The 17,625-nt window shown below is 34.6% G+C and overlaps 1 protein-coding gene and 1 long non-coding RNA gene across 2 annotated transcripts; both read right to left on the bottom strand.

Moving 5' to 3' along the window:
- Nucleotides 1-508: 508 nt before the first annotated feature.
- Nucleotides 509-2,997, bottom strand: LOC131160506 (uncharacterized). Its single transcript, XR_009138073.1, has 3 exons — nucleotides 2,931-2,997; nucleotides 2,496-2,623; nucleotides 509-868 (listed from the first exon to the last, which is right to left on the bottom strand). It is a non-coding gene; the product is annotated as an uncharacterized LOC131160506 (long non-coding RNA).
- A 3-nt stretch (nucleotides 2,998-3,000) lies between these two features.
- Nucleotides 3,001-6,605, bottom strand: LOC131160505 (pentatricopeptide repeat-containing protein At5g61990, mitochondrial). Its single transcript, XM_058116272.1, has one exon. The coding sequence runs from the start codon at nucleotides 6,464-6,466 to the stop codon at nucleotides 3,359-3,361; it is 3,108 nt and encodes a 1,035-aa protein (XP_057972255.1). The 5' UTR covers nucleotides 6,467-6,605; the 3' UTR covers nucleotides 3,001-3,358.
- Nucleotides 6,606-17,625: the final 11,020 nt, after the last annotated feature.

Raw genomic sequence — 17,625 nt, 5'->3', positions numbered from 1 at the left:
TAGAAACCACCAATTGAAATGGTCGCATGATAAGTGAATCTGTTGAATCTTTTAAATCAAACTAGTAAAAATCATGTTTAAGATAGGATTATATGTTCTTTGCCCTTCGTCACTTTTGATTTTAACCATGAAGTTTGGCGAAAAAAGATAGACATTCAAATTTTAAAAATTCTGTCCCTAAGGTTTAAAATATGAAAGCGTGTTTTTTCCTTTTAAGTTTCAAAATTTTTATAAACCTTCTAAATGTTTATTAAAAAAAACACAAACTCCTTTTGTATCCTACAAAAAGACAAACTCAAAGATATAAATGTCTTAAAATTGAATGTTAAGAGAGGCTTGAAAGATTTTTAAAACCTTTAGGAAAGTTCGTGTTTTTTTTTGACAAAATTCAAGAAAAATTCGCAAAATTTGTCCCCTTTTTTTGTAGAACTTCATGAGACGAATGCCTTTTTTCCTAATTATATATTTTTGTTTTAAGCAAATGCCCTAATTTTCCTAATATTTGTCAAAAAAATGAGAGGCCTTTATAATGTTCAAAAATGACACCACTCATCATTACCAATCATTACAACTGCTAAACGTATGATAAAAATAATTTCAAGCTATCTCTCTGCTGGAATAATTGTCATCCCAAAAGTTCAGCACAGCTTCCTTTCCTGAAACCAAGCAAAACCAATGCCTCATTTCAAATTATCTCACAACTGGAACAATGGTCATATCACGAGTTCAGCAAGGTTCTCTTCCAGGAACCAAAGAAACACAATGCCTCATCCTGGCTGGTTGCTATTCTGAACCTTTATCAAGCTCACCCAACAGACTTTTTGCCGTTCCATCTTTTTCTTCTTCTCTTCTCTTTTTCATCCTTTTTCTGTTCGAAACTCAAACAGGAGATCGAATAAACAACTAGCAAAACCCAATAGTTCGAGATGAGAATAGGATAGCAAATAAATGAGAAGAATAAAAAAGGGATTTGAGAGATCAAACAATAGAAGAAATCAACTGATTCTCTGTAAATTCAATTTCTGCTATAATTTCCCAGCATAATATTTTAAAAAATGGTGAATAATGTCTCATAGGCAAAGATGAATCCTATTCCTAGATCATCAGATCATTTTAACATATTCTGGTAGACCAGTTCTGGCAACCATTTTGAAATTCAAATACAAACCAAACAGAATGACAAAGGAAGAAAAGGGTCACTTGTTCCCCCAGTATCAAGGTCCCCACTAATGTATTACAAGGTTTAGATCATAATAACCATTTGATAATCAGTGGAGAAAAATCAGAGATACAAATAAGATACTCATGCACCACTTCATTGCTAACAAATAGCACAAATTCTTCTTTTTTATTACTGTAGCCACTTCGATGCCAGCCTGTGCTATAATCTCAAGTTTTCATCTTTTTCTCACTTTACAAGAACATGAATGTTGGGATGCATTAGGAAAACCCATGGAAATTGAATTGCACAACTGTTATCAATGTTGCACCATTAGTTTCATGGACTCCTGAAACAATTACGTTTCAAGGTTACAATCCTCACTATTGGCGTGTATTCAGATGGTGCTCTACTTGAAGTCTACCAAAAATGGGAAGGTTTCACGTCCACTAAAACTATTCCAGGTGATGAAAACATCCCAACAGTTGGTTGGAGGGGTCTTCCACCCCCATCCCCCTCATGCACATGCATGCATTACAGGATTATTTTATTGTTTTTTGAGCCAGCATCCATTTAGCATTGTATGCGAATCTTTTGGGGATTTCATGTAAGGACAAATACATTCGTATTTGAGAGTTGAAACGCCAAAGTAATTTCAATCTACAGCATAGTAGAGACTTCACTGGGGCTTCATAGATGTAGAGATACTGATGAACCACAAAATCCATTGTGTTCAAAGTTTTCGGCAAAATTTTCAATTTTGGTTTAAAAACAAAAAGAATAAATTTACTTCCAAGCCTATGTAACAACAACAACAATAACAAGCATTAAGTCCCACTAAGTGAGGTCAGCTACATGGATCCTTCTCTGCCAATTTACTTAATCAAGGGAATTTTCTTCTGCTAACTAAAGAGCTGTTAAATCCTTCCCCACTACCTCATTCCAAGTTATTTTTAGGTCTACCCCTCCCTCTTCTAGTACCATTAACAATAACTAGCTCGCTCCTACTCATAGGTAACACTACTTGGCATGCATTTTGTGTTGCCCCTCCCTTATCTTTTACTAGTGCTATGCGTAGCTTATTACAAATATGTCCATTCCTCAATTTAGCCATGCGCATTTCAGCCACTTAAATTTCCAAGCCTATATAACAACATTTTATAAATTTATGATTGCATGTGATCTATTCTAATACAATGCTCTTAAATTTCCATGAGTTAATGATTGATAAACAACCAAGTCAAATTACGTGTATGTGAAAGAAAAAGAAAAACAGAAAGGAAAATAAGCACAAGGAATCAAACATATGAAGAAATTGTTAATGGACTGTACTTACCATTACAGTACATCAAGCACATCAGTTACCATTGTGCCTAGATGTTGTTGAAGTTGTGCTCTCTAGCTGACTAACGTGTGATCTGTTACTTGTGTTCCTCAGCTGGTCAACATGGTCCATTACTCTTTCTGGAATATAAGAAGACACAATACACATTCATATTGCCACGAACATGTGAGGCAAGAATAGAATGAACTGATTGCAAAACAAAAGATATATTATCTTCACATCAAAATAAAATTTCTAAAATATGATCATTGCACATTGTGTATTACAAATTATCTTTGTGCAGGTAATGTTCAAATGAAATTAAAATAAAAATTTTATAAGGAAACTCTTAAGGTGCCCTTACAACCAAAAATTAGTACACGTCTAAAGACTCAACAGAATTGAAATGAATAGATACACAGGTAGGAAGCTTTTGTTGTAACTTACAGGTAACAAAGAAATTAGTTTTTCCCTTCCCAATCTCAAATATGCCACCATACAGCTGGAAGAGTTCCTGTTTTAGGTTCGGTGAGCAACAAATTAATTATGTCCAATCTATACGTTAGCATAAGTATTAAGCTAAATATTCCACAAAAACTCATTTTGAACAAGTTTCTCCATAAAATCAGGAAGTAGAACTCACTTTTCCAAGTGTTGAATCCACAACTTTTAGCAAAAGTGAGAACCAGGTCTATGGCTTCCTCCATTAGGCTAAATTTACTTTAGCACCATGTTTGGGCCACCATCCACACATGACATGATTGATCCACCCATTAGGTAAGTTAACTTTTTAGCACCCTGTTTGGGCCATCATCCACAAGTAACATGATGGAGCTACAGATGGAGCAGCAATCCCATTTCTCTTCTTTAAACATCTAACCTTGTGCCTGATAAGCTACTCTTGGCACTTCATTCTTTAAAAGACTGGCAGCATTATCACAATTTGTATCGAACTGGTGTTCACTGATTAAGTCGCTTAAACTAGCAGAGTCTGGAACCCATCCCAACCTCACCACACTCCTCAGAATTCCAGCTGCTTTGTCTGTATTTCCTGCTTCGTATAAACTACGGATCAGAGTGCTGCACATGGCGAGACTAAGACTAAACCCTTGCTCTGCCATTTCATCAATTGACTTCAGTACTTTAGCGAATTCTTCCTTTTCGCACAGGAAGTCTATCAGTGCATTTGCAATTTTACCCAACTTCACACCTTTGGCCAACATTTCATCTGACAACTTAAATGCTTCTATCAAATTCCCTTCTATGCAGTGAGCATCAATCATCAAGTCATATGTTACTTCATCTGGCTCAATCCCCCTTGCCACCATCTGCTCAAAAAGAGCAAACATTTCAAGCTTTTTCCCCATTTTCTTGTACCCATGTAGAATTGATGTGTAAGTAAAAATGTTTGGCATCAGATTGCTGTTTTGCATCTCAGAAAAGAGCTGTTCTGCTTCCTCCATCTTTCCTGCCTTACAATGATGATCAATCAGAATAGTGTAGGTAATATGATTAGGCATGACTTCCTTATTGACCATGGCTTCCAACAACTTGTTCGCTTCAATCAGTCTGCTGGACTTGCAGAAGCCATCAATCAAAGCATTAAAGGAACCTATAGAAGCAAAGCCCTTTTGTACCATTTCTTGAAACAAAGATAGAGCCTTCTCCATATTTCCTTCTTTGCAGCACCCATCAACAAGGGCACTGTAGACAAAACTGTCTGGTAGAACGCCCCTTGATGGCATCTCATCAAACAAATGAAATGCTTCACTCAAATTTCCATATTTGCAGTAGCCATCTATAATTGTAGCATATGTAACAACATTGTGGGCAAATCCATTTGCTGGGATTTCATCAAAAAGTTCCCTGGCTCTTTCAATGTCACCTGACTTGCATAACCCATTGATAAGGGCATTATAAGTAACAATGTTTGGATTAATGCCTTTCTGGCGCATCTCTTCAAGAAATTGAAAAGCCTCCTTTACGTTACCTTGCTTGCAAAACCCAGAAATGAGAGAGCTGTAAGTGAATACATCAGGAACCAGACTCTTGTTCTGGAGCTCTGAGAGAATGCTCATAGCTTCCTGCATTTTGCCATTCCTTGAGAGACCATTGATCATCACACTATACGTCTGCAAATCTGGAAGCACTTTTTGCCCAAGCATACATCTAAATACTTCAAAAGCTTCCGCTGTATTCCCATCTTTGCAATGCCCATCAATCAAGGCTGTGTAAATAACATTATTTGGCACTATACCACAATGTAGCATCTGTCTGAAATACCTATCTGCATTTTGCATATCCCCGGCCTTACCATATCCATGGATGAAAGCCCCATAGGTATATGCATTTGGCTTTAATCCCATGCCCAACATTTCAACAAAAAAGGTCCTTGCTTCTTCCATCTTTTTCACTTTGCATAGGCCGATTATAAGAGAATTAAAGCAAAAGGTGTCAGGAAAAACCCCTTTCTCCTTCATCCCCATTAAAATCCTTCCTGCCTCAGCAAATTTACCTTCTTGAACATGACCTTTAATGAGAGTCGTGTAGACAACAGCATTTGGCTTCAAACCACCAGCAATCATGTTATTTAAAACTTCATTAGCCTGTTGAAGATCTCCAATGCGGCATAGCCCATTAATTATTACACCATAAGTAAACACTGTGGCTGCTAGGTTCCTATTCTTCATCTCAACCAGTAGTTCATAAGCCTTAACCATATTATGCTCTCGACAATACCCCTCTATCAACAAATTATAGGTCTGACTATCAGGTTTTGTGCCCTTTACAATCATCTCATTCAAGAAATCCATTGCCTTGCTCATCTTACCAACCCTGCAGAGGCCATAAACGAGCGCATTATATGTGACAAGATTTAACTTAATTTTAAGAGCTTCCATCTCATTCTTGACTCTAAAAGCCTCTTCTACATTACCTTCTTTCATAAACCCATTGGCCAAAGCAGTGTAAGAGATGTGATCAGGATTTAAACCCACACTCAACATCTCTTCTAACATCAATTTTGCCTCTCGTGATCTCTTTTGTTTGCACAGCCCATCAATAAGCAGGTTGTACGTATAACTATCCGGGACGAGTCCCTTACCTTTCATTAACTTCTTTACTTCAAAGGCTTCATTAAGGGCCCCAGCTCTACAAAACCCTCCAATTAGTACATTATATGTCACCAAATTAGGACTACAACCCTTCTCCTCCATTTCAAAAAGAAGCCTCTTGCCCTTCTCAAGATTCCCAACCTTACAATGAGCATTTATCAAACTACTGTAAGTGTAAACATCAGGAACTATCTTAGACCTCAACATTCCATCATAAACCTTCCAAAACAACTCCATATTATTAATTTTTAACAAATCCTTCAACAGAGAATTGCAGCATAGTAAAGAAGGCAAAAATTCACCATTTTTAGAAGCTAAAACTACCTCAGCAGCCTCATTCAAAAGACCCATCTTTTTATACCCATCAATCAACATTTCAAAAACTACAGGATTAGATCCTTCATAGCCCCTAAAACAACTAGCAACGGAATCCAAAATTGCCAATTTCGGCCAACATTTTTCAATCATTCGCTCTAGAACTCCATTCGCATGACCAGACAGGTTGGAATTACAAAGCCTTATAGCAAGAATTGAAAAAGAATGCAAATTTTGAGGAACACCCATTTGGGTACAGGACCAGTTAAAGAAACCCAGAAGGCGTACAGGATCACAGACCTCGTTTTGGAGAAGAACGGATCGAACCACTTCAGGGTTTAGCTTCTTCGGTATGTCTGTCGATTTGATGAGGAATTCCCAGTTGTTGTGTTTGAGAATGTTTGAGATTTCTCGTACTTTGCTCTCGTTGTCATTGGAGATTTGAAGGGTGGATAAATTGGCTATTGCGAGATGAACAGGCCTTCTTCCTCCCTTTGTAATAACATTTTGACTTCGATTTGTGAAATGGAACATCCGGGACCAGAGCAAATTCATGATTAGATGCTAGTGAGGTACGAGGGGAGTTGAATTGATTAATCAGGGGAGATGGCACACCTTTGCATCTCTCTCCCCTACAGCAGTGGGAGCGGAGCAGGACTCATGGCAAGACGAACGCGCGGCGTGCGGAGTTCCATTAAGAACTGACAGTCTAGTATTTTTACCGACAATTGTGTCGCCACTAATAAAGAAATAGTCGCCGGCAAACATATATTGCGCTTTCTAAACACAATTTTGGGTGAGCTAGAACGGCGGCGTTTTGACGGTGAAGGGGCTGAAGACTACAAATTCGCTGCTAAAGATAAAATGTGTTTTTGTAATTGTTATTGAGGACTTTTCGTCGTGGCAAAAATTAATAAAACCAAAATAACATGGTTGGGCATGCCACGAGTACAATTAATTGAAATTTTTAAAAAATTAATTATATATTCTTAATTAAATTAATTTAAATTAAGTACATTAATCCATCTTCAAAATTAAAACTTTTTTTTTTTATAATTTCAAATTTTCAATTGGCTCGACTACAAAGCTTGCAAAAAAATATTTAAATATTTAGTATAGGTCCAAATTTTAGTGTAGGAGAATGAAGTTATATAGATAAATTTAATGATATATATTATTTAAGACAAAAGATATTGACTTTTATTAAGTTTGGTAAAAAGATGATAACCTTCATTCAGATTTTAAAATTTTTACAGACCTTTTATGAAATTTCAAGAATTCTAAGAACTTCCCATGAGACTTGTCAAATCTCTCATTGTATTTTTGTAAAAAAGACAAATTTTTTTAAGATAGATTTGTTTTTTTGGCAAACTTCAAAGGACGTATGTAACATTTTTAAAATCTCATGCAAGGTTTGTGACATTTTTAAAATCTCAAAGAAAGTCTCTATCTTTCTGTCAAATTTCAGGAGATGTGAGTTTCATTTGCCCTATTATTTATTTCACTTATTTAGTTAAAAATTTTAATTAACTGAACTAATTAATCAACCAAAATAAAAAATTCAAAAAAAAAATGTATATATATATATATACATATATATATTAAGTTGGATCAAATTATCCAATATTTATTGATTTATTAATTGGTACCCTTCAACTTCTAAGAACATTTCATCAAAGAAAAAGTAACAAATCATAGCCAATTAATTAATTTATAACTATGTGTAGATATTTTGATTCACATGCATTATTTTAGGGTTCTATTGGATCAAGGATTTCGTTTAGAGACTTTGGGCTACATATGAAGACTTTGGGCTCCTATTTGGGTAGGCCCATGAAGATTCAGAGACATTAATAGGGGCGTATACCCATTACTTCACACACCCTGATGGGCCATAGCCCATTCATCCTTGGCCCATACGCACCCACCCAACCCTTCAAATATAAAACCTAACAAGCTTTCCCTCATAATCTACAGCATTCAATTCAATTAATGATTGATTTGTTCATAGGCATGTATGTTCATAGCTATCCATTCTTCTTCCATTGCTACATTAGACATCAATAATTAGAGTTCCGAAGAAACAAAGAGGGTGTTCGAGAGTGACTCGTGACCTTATTGTTATTTTCATTAATATAATTTCCGATAGTGCTGTGCAAGACATTACCACATTATATTAACTAATAATGAGAATAGAATGGGGAATGGCATCCAAGGAAGACAAGGTAGCTAGGTACCAAATTAATTAATTAAGTAGGTGAATAGGAGCCAACCCTAGCAGATAAATAAGACATGTTTAGTTGTGCAAATCAATAGTATGCAAGTACAGGTGCTGAGCTAGGCATACCCAGCAGCTAAATAGTGAATAGCTCCCCTTAAAAGGCTAATGAAGATTTTGACACTCTCATAACTTTAAAAAGTTCATCGACATTATCAGTTGCAGTAGTATGTACTAATTAACACTGTACTATTTGTCAATTCCCAGAGATCCTCTAGCATTCTTACATGACCCCTTTGCCTCTCCCCCACTAAACACAATATCTCCATAGTCAAGATTATGGTCTCTTCAATTTTTTGTGTACCCAATGAGAGAGAGAGAGAGAGAGAAGGGGGGGGGGGGGGCACCCTGTTGAGCATACTGGTGGAGCCACTGTGCCCAATGGCTAGGGCTACAGTGAAGACCACCTATAATTTTGCTTTTCTTCTTTTCCTCCTGTGTGTGATTGTGTATGCATATGGTGCTTCTTCCACAGTGCAGATGAAGTGAACTTGGCCTGGAAGTGACAGTTGCTTGCATGCCCACTTTAATTTTCTCCATTTTTGTGGTTTATTGTTCGTCGCAATTCCTCTTCTTTCACTCATTAATCCGATACATTTAGATATTAAATTTGGATTATAGAGGATTTGGACAAATTGCATCTTATCCAAATTCAATATAAATTCAAACCCAAGATCTATCCAAACATAGGATTAAAATTATCTAGTCTTCGAAAATTATAAAGTGTGTTTGCCTCTCCATGTGTTCGTGTGCTTATTATTTATATGCAGGACATGTAGTAAATGAATCTCATTTATATTAGCATCACGCTTATTATGAGCGAGACCCACTTACTACGTGTTTGACATCAACACAACAGGCACATTCAATAAGGAAGGATAGACACATTGTACAATTTTTCTCTGTTTACAATTAATTAATTAAGCAATTAATATTTTTGGGTTTAGCTCAATTCAATGCAGGCTTCCTTTAATTCAAAGAAGATTAACTACTGGGAATCCATGTATAACTCCTTAATTTAATTTGCAACTAACATGGACATAATCGGTTCGACTCGATCAAATATAAACCAAATTCGATACTTAATTTAATGGCTTGAAAAGCTTGCACAGATACATCACCAAAAAATGAAACGGAAAATAACCAACTTAATCTTATTTTTTATTCATTTTAATTTAAAAATGCACCTAAATTATATATATAGTGAGGAGCAGCTTAGGCACGTCACGAGTTCAAGACTAGAAAAGAGTCTCTTGCAAAAATATAAGGTAAAGGCATGTTTGGTATCATTGTCGTCTTTTATTTTTTGTTTTCTAATTCTATTTTTCCACATTTAAGAAATAGAATATAAAAATATGTTTGTTTATGTTATCAATTTTCTATTTCTGTTGTCTTTTTTTAACTGTTTGTTAAAAAATTGAAAACTAAATTTTATAATTTTCAGTTATTTTGGCAGCCTGTGTTGCGAGAAATTTTAATATCTAAAAGTAGTTTTTTTGAATTAAATTAATTATTTTATACATTTTTAAATAAAAAATAAAATTGAATAATCATATAAATTTAAATATAATTAAAATTAAAATACACATAAATTTCAAAAAACATAAAATAATAGTAAAGCCAATTACAAAATACCTTAGCTATTTTCTAATTATCATGTCCAAGAAAATTTTTATTATAAAGTAAATTTTAGAAGTAGAACAATTAAGTAATCTAACTGTAATAAATTTTATTTTTATCATAGTCATTTTTTACTGTACATTATTTTTTTATTTTAATTATATTTTTATAATATTATTTGATTTCAAGATAAAATTAATATTTTTTAACTAAGTTTTTTAATTTATATTATTTTAATAAATATTAACTAAACAAATTACTATTTTTTATTTTTTATTTTTTTAATTTTTAACAATAATACCAACGGTTACGTATTATAGGCATATTGTGGCCTATCCCATCCTCGACCGCTCGTACGAGGAACTTTATGGGCCGAGCTGCCCTTACATAGAGTAAAGAAAGGGACAGGTAAATGCAAGGTGGAGGGCAAAGGTCGCTAGTGGACAGAGAAGAGTAGGGAAGGGAAGAGAATGAGGCGATACAGAAGTACATAAATGAACCAAAAGTCCAAAAAGAGGGAATTAATTTGATTTGGTTTGACACGTTTGCCTTTTCCATGCTCCACAAGAAATCTCATTTCCCTTGTTTGGGACTCGTCAAACCAGTAAGGATTCAAAGAATTCAGACACCATTGATGTAGAAATTTTGAAAGCCCAGCCCACCATTTTTTTTTTCTTTTCTTTTTTTGATAGAAGAAATCAATTTTTATGCGGCATATTAAATTCTTTTAAGTGGAGAGGATGGACTTGCCACACTTTTACGATCTAATATTATTTTGATCATATTACTCAATAGTAAGTAATCGTTCTATTCTTACTTATCTTTAGTTTATATTCTATCATTTAGTCTTAAGTTTATTTATATTATTTTTCTTTTTTATACATGTAATTCAATAAGTCGAGTTGCCTCTCAAGGATGACTTCGGTGATAAATGTTAACACCGGAGGAGTCCAAGGGTGTGCTTGATATACATGGGTGTTGGAATGTCAAGCGTTGAACAAAGAAAAAACTGGACCATCCGTTTCATTTTTTGATCCAATGGCTGTTGTTGGGTTTTTTTTTTTATTATTATGGGGGCATGGTTGTAATTTCATTTCTTGTTGTAAAAGTAAAACAACAGCACCAAAGGGGCAGGAGAGGGTCGGAGATCAATTTTGTTTTGTAGCTTCAGAACCAGCGAGAGGCGTCTTCCTTTCTTCTTCATCCGCGAGTCTTTCCCAGCCAAGAGAGAGCACCAAAACTGAGAGCCTTCTTTCAGCCGCGCGGGAGAGTGAGCTATGCTCTAAAGAAGGAGATGGCAGCGGTGGTTCGGCGTTGGGTCTCTAGTCTCCAATGGATGTGCACGCAAGGGTAAGGGAAGGCAAAGACACAGATTTAGTTTCTTAGGAGGGATTTCTTTTAGGGAAATAAGGGAGAATAGTAGGAAGAAACCTAGGGTTATTCGTAAGTGCGAAGAGGGGGTTTCTTGGGTTGTTCTTGAGCTGATTTCCAGAGGAGATCGGTAAGACAAGAAAGGGTAAATCTGTGTGTACTTGTATTTATTTCCACCGATTTAATATAGTATCTCTGGAGGTGAGTTTCTGCCGTGAATGTAGGCCAATTTTTGGGCCGAACCACGTAAATGTGTTCTTGTGATTGTGTGATTGGCATGTTTACATTTTGCTGAATTTATTGTTAGCTTTTCTGAATATTGGGAAGGTGAATATATATTTTTTCTTGATCAGGCTTGGCATATACATTAAAATAAACATGTTTTTCCTTTATGTGTAATAGTGGTTGATGCTTGGACAAATTCAGATTATTATTGTGGCTTGCTTATAATTGATTGAAATCTGAAAATTGGAATTAGCAATCAGCTGGTTATACACACAACAATGGGTAAGCATCAACTTAACCCAAAAGTTTAAGCCTATTGGGTTGTGGGACAAACTTTACAAGTGGAATTCTCAATAATTTTTCCCTCACTTGTGAGTTCCAATTGTTTCCCCTTGAACGGAAGCTCCACCACATGTGAGTTCCAACTGCTCCCCCTTGAACGGAAGTCATCTTCTCCAACATGGGACAAATTCTCCAACATTTTGCTCAAATGGCCTGTCTTATGTGTCTTAGATTGTATTCCAAATGGCGCCTACAAACCAATTCTACCTCTCACGTCTTAACCAAATTTATATCCATCTTGACAGCTTAGATGATCCTTCTTAACCTTGATCACACACTCCCACACCCAGCGTTATGAACCATCGGCTCTGATACCAAATGTCTGATTCAAAGTTCTTCATTGCTTCTTTGAAAGTGCAAAGAACATTATCATCCACACCTGGAAGTGCATTGGCCACCATATCAGTATACCGAGCAGGTTTTCGAATTTCTCGTCTTGGCCTCTAAGAAACAATTAATTCTTGTTGTTGTGAAGATTTTCGAATTGAAATCTCTTCTTCTTGTACACTATTCCCCATCGTAACTGGAAAGTTACCTTATGTAGTTTCATTTCTCACTGGGTTTTCCAAAATTGTCTTAACCTCCACCTGCTGTTGAGTACCACTCGTCTTCTGCTGTTGAGCACCACTCGTCTTCTCTTCAACTCGTGACTCCTTGTGTATTATTTTCTTCATCATCGCAAGTTCATCAAAAGTCGCATCCCTGCTTAAAATCATTTTTTTCGTCTCTAGACACCAAAGATGGTAACCTTTGACTCATGCACTTATCTCCAAGAATATTCTTTTCTTGGCTCTTGGATCCAACTTAGATTCTTTAACATGATAATAAGTCATTGTACCAAATACATGTAAAGAATCATAATCACTAGGTTTTCCAGACCATATCTCATCAATCACATATGTCATAATCTGATTATATCCAAACCTGCATTTTTCTCAGAAACAACAATTGTTGAACCAATAACTGTACTACCTTGTAAATAATATAAGTTATTTTTCCTTATTGCTTTCATCATCACCAACACACCTGATTTAATCCTTAAGGTTCCATTTTCAAATTGATAGTGAACCCTTTCGATTCTAAGACGTCCAATGAAATCAAATTTTTCTTTAGGCTTTGAACATACCTAACTTCAGTAAAGGTTTTAATAGTTCCATCTTGACATTTCAACTATATTGATCCTATTCCAATTGTTTTATAGGTATTACCATTTCCTATAAAAACAATTCCATCATCTAATTCTTCAAAATTAGAAAATCATTCTCTATTGGGACACATGTGATAGGAACAACCAAAATCCAAAATCCACTCACCAAAAATATGTGACGAAGATGTTCCAACAAGAGAAAATTTTACTCACTTCCATCATCCTTGGCTATATTGACATTAGAATGTGCGTTGCACTTATTTTTTTATTATAATTTAGGGCAATCTTTCTTCCAATGTCCTTTCTCATGACAAAATACACATTCATCTTTAGTAGGTCTCCCACAAGATTTACTCCTCCCATGAGATTTACTCCCCCTTTCAGGCATACGACTTTGAGAATGTCCCCTTATTGTTAGTGCTTCTGCTGTTTCCTTATGAACCCTTTGATCCTTTTTTCTACATTCAGTACTAATCAATGCAGTACAAATAGCATCAAAAGTAACTTTATCTTTCTCATACAATAAAATGGTGGTCAGATGTTCATAATCATCAGGAAGAGAATTCAGTAACAATATGGCTTTATCTTCATCTTTCATCTTTTCATCCAAATTTAACAACTTGACTAAAATTTTATTGAAAGCATTTATGTGGTCATTAATCGAAATACCTGGTTGATATTGGAAGCGAAACAATGTTTTTTTTCAAATAGAGTTGATTTTTTAGAATCTTGCTTATAAATGTACCTTCCAATGTCTTCCACAATTTTTTTGTAGATGTATCCCTCATAACACAATATTTCTGATTCTTAGCGGACACATACGAATCGTTCCATATGCCTGACGATTGATCTTTTTCCAATCTTTGTCACCCATATTCACCGGTTTATCATCCAAAGCAATATCTAATTCTTGCTGATACAAGATGTCCATCACAACCACATACCAAAATTATTGATACCATCAAATGTATCCACCTCAAACCGAGCATTAGCTATTGTATTTGACGTTGATGCCGAAGCCGTTGGGGTCGGAGTTCGTGTGGACAAAGTTTCTTCTACTGCAATTTCTGTCATCTTCTATATATTCAATAGCAACCAACAGGGAGCGATTGAGCCGCAATGGTCTTGGATGAATAGTACGTACCAACTATATCTACTCTGTTTTATCCTATGAAATTCCACTTTGACCAGGCCGACCTCCAGGGAGCAATTGAGCCGCAATGGTCTCTGAGTACTCGCTTAGACAAAATCTTTATTAGACATCAAATGTGAAATCAAGGATACTAATAGAGGAACGCCTCTGTATCGACACTATTCAACCTAACTCTGATACCAATTGTTGGCATCTGAGAAGTCCAAAGCTGTGCTTGATACACATAAGTGAGCACCAACTTAACCTAAAAGTTTAAGCATATTGAGTCTTTGGCTACACAATGTATATAAGCACCCATCAAATACTCACTTTTTTCAATATTAAACAAACTTCACAAGTAAAATTCTCAATAATAAACTCAAGACCTTTTTGATTAAATGATCAGGATTCGAGTCTTAGGGGTTATGACTTCTCATTTGAGATAATACTTTGGTATTCAAGTGAAAAAGGATAGATGGGTCGGTCAATTATCCTAGTGCCCATTATCCTAGTGGATTAATTGAGTGTCCAAAGGGACCTGGACGTCATTATTTCAAAAAAAAAAAAAAATCAAGAAAGCGAGTTTGAGTTAATTAATTCGACTCAATTCATAACTCAACACAAGTTTAACTTGACCCGCTCAAACTTACTTGACTAAGTAAAAAGAAAAAGTTGACTTAGAGGTTTTCATTCATACATTTAATAGCAAATAATAAACTTTTTGAATTTGTGTTCTAAGAGTATCTTACGAACAGAAAGTGTTGTAGTGGGGTCCACCCCAAGCTGGGGTAAGCCTACTGAATTTTAAGTGATTTGAGTTTTAGAGACGGTAATTGTAAATCCGATCAAGTTCTAGTTGGTTTTCGAGATTAAAACTTTTGTGTTGAGTTCAAGTTCAGACATTCTATTATGCTAAGTCAACTCTACTTAATTCAAATCAATTGCGCCTTACTTTTATAAATGAATTAATTTAGGCGAGCACACTACATTGGTAAGTATTAATTGTTTGTAACGACACAAATACGAAGAGCAATGAATTAGAAGGTCAAGTTTTAGATAAGCTCGTTAAATTGATCAACATTGTTTAATTAAGGGGATTAACGTGCGAATATTGTTAACTATTTTAATCAAAATAAGCGTATGAATAACCCAAACAAGAATGAAGAAGAAGAAGAAGAGACGTGTTGATTTTGGTCATTGAGGGTTGATTATGTTAATTAATAATTGCCAGTCTTTGTCTCCATTTACGTGCGCTGGGCTGGGCTGGGCTGGAAGTCTCTGGGCCGGATGGGCTGGGCCGCTGAGTGATATAAAAGCAGGCCCAGCGTACTGTAGCTGATAGTAGTTTTGATTTGAGATGTTTCTGATTGGTAAGAAAAGACAAATTAATGTTTGTTACATTCATACATTAAATTAAAATGGCTGCTTTCATTAATCTTTGCAAAAAGCTGTTGATTAGACATGTCCATTTCCCATCTATGAGGATGAAAATTGCCCCAAAAGTATTTCTGGTGCTCACCAACCTCTATCCAAATTAAATTAAAAAGACAGTAAATTATCGATACATACAAATATATAATTAGTTTGTATTTATTAATGAAAATAAAAAATTTAAAAATTACCTTTTTTTTATTATTTTATATAAAAATTATTATAGTGCAATTTTTTAGTTCAATTAATTTTTTTTAAAAAAATAAGTTTTCCATAATATGAAAACTAATTTCATCTCTTATTCGTCGATTTATTGTGTGCTTTATTTTTTCTCATTGTGCATATTGTTAGGACTGAAGGAGTCCATAAATGGACTTGATATACATGGGCGGCACCAATTTGATCCAAATATTTAAGCCTATTGGGTTTTGAGTTCAACCATATATATATAAACACTCATCATCCACTTAAATTTTTTAATATAGGACAAATTCACAAATATAATTATAAACAATCTTAATTGTTGTACTATGTGACTCATATCGAGTAAAACACGTGTGCAGAGAAAGCAAGCCGATGCCAAAAGTAGAGTAGAATGACGGCATCGGCCTTTTGGGCTTAAAATTTATTGTTTTATTGGTTGGGACGATTAATAGATTCGAGGTGCGAGGGCAACACTCACGCGGTACGGTACATGGGTATTTGAGAAATTTTTCTAATACCTCTGTACGATTAGAATTAGTATAAATACATATAATGTAACTCTACTTTTATATAATGAAATCTAGCCGCCACTCGCTCTTTTAGATGTAGTCATACTGCTAAATCACGTTAAATATGTGTATTTTTGTTGCTCTATCTCTTTGTTTTTCTGTACTATTTATCACAATTGTCGCACGTTTCACAACACATATACTAAAATATAAAAACGCAAATTCTTCACCATTTTTCTATCTATATTTTATAATTTTAAAAAATTTTAAATAGATTCTTGAATTTTTAAGTCTTGAAATTACATAAAATTTGTTGGAGACAGTGAAAAGATCCAACCAAAAATATCACATACATGTAGACTAATATTCTTTCTTGGTGATGGTCCCAAAGAAGACATATCTTCTTCATGACACATACCAACTATTACCGCCGATAAATCTATGATACGTCCTAACTTTATGTTATATTATTTACATTTTACTAAGAACAAACATATTCCTACATGTACAATTTAAAATTCTAAATTTAAAAATAAAAAGTGATAAGCGAATCGGCTGCTAATTGTTTGTTCATTTGATAATATTATCTTAGTTTTAAACATATTAAATAAAAAAATGCAGGTTGAATACTGTCCACACAGTGTATGTTCACAATTATTGTACAAATATATGAATAATTACATATATCAATCATAATTTTAAAATTCGAACTAAATCGACTTTTAAATAAGTAAATAGCACCCTTTTATTTTATTTTATTTTCTTATTTCTTGGTTTCTCTCTCCCTCTCTATGTGATGAGGGTCAACAACAACCACTTGTTCATATATCCACTCCCAAGAGATATTAAAAAAAAAAAATCTTCAACAACCAGACCTAAGACTACATGAGTAATTAAATTATAATTTATATATATATATATATGAGAGAGAAAATAAACACATGGAGAATGCAACACGTGGCGGGTTATTAGAGGTTGTGGACTTATAAATTAATTAAATAAATAATTAAGTAAAAAAAGGTTTTGGATAGACAAGGGAAAGGAAAGCGTGTGGCCACATGACCTTTATTTTCCTGTGGAACTGATATTGACCACTCACAAGCCCCAGCTTGGTTCCATAGAATTGCCAAGACCTAACCCATTCAATGGCCGCCTGATATTTTATATATATTTATATATATCAACAACCCAAATATATTAATAAAATTAAATAAATAACTACTTATCCTGAACTACTTAATTTAATTTTGCTTGTTCTTTGTCTTTGTACTTACTTTTTTAAAGCATTTTTTGGAAAACCATCAACCCGCTTTTCTAAATTAAATGACTACGTACACGCTATCTGTATTTGGCACATCGTACCTATTGTTGTGCCGTGCTCCTAGACGCAAACTTGGGACGGACTAAAAATTATGAAGTAATTTTAAAAATAATTTTTCGTGAAAAAATAAAGTG

Source organism: Malania oleifera, chromosome 7 (genome assembly GCF_029873635.1).
Source record: "Malania oleifera isolate guangnan ecotype guangnan chromosome 7, ASM2987363v1, whole genome shotgun sequence".
NCBI lineage: Eukaryota > Viridiplantae > Streptophyta > Magnoliopsida > Santalales > Ximeniaceae > Malania > Malania oleifera.
Note: the sequence above shows the minus strand (reverse complement) of the source record. Positions and strands in the feature narration are given on the sequence as shown.

What these genes read in the sequence shown, in the direction of transcription:
- LOC131160505 (XM_058116272.1), bottom strand. Translation starts at nt 6,466, where the DNA reads ATGAATTTGCTCTGGTCCCGGATGTTCCATTTCACAAATCGAAGTCAA.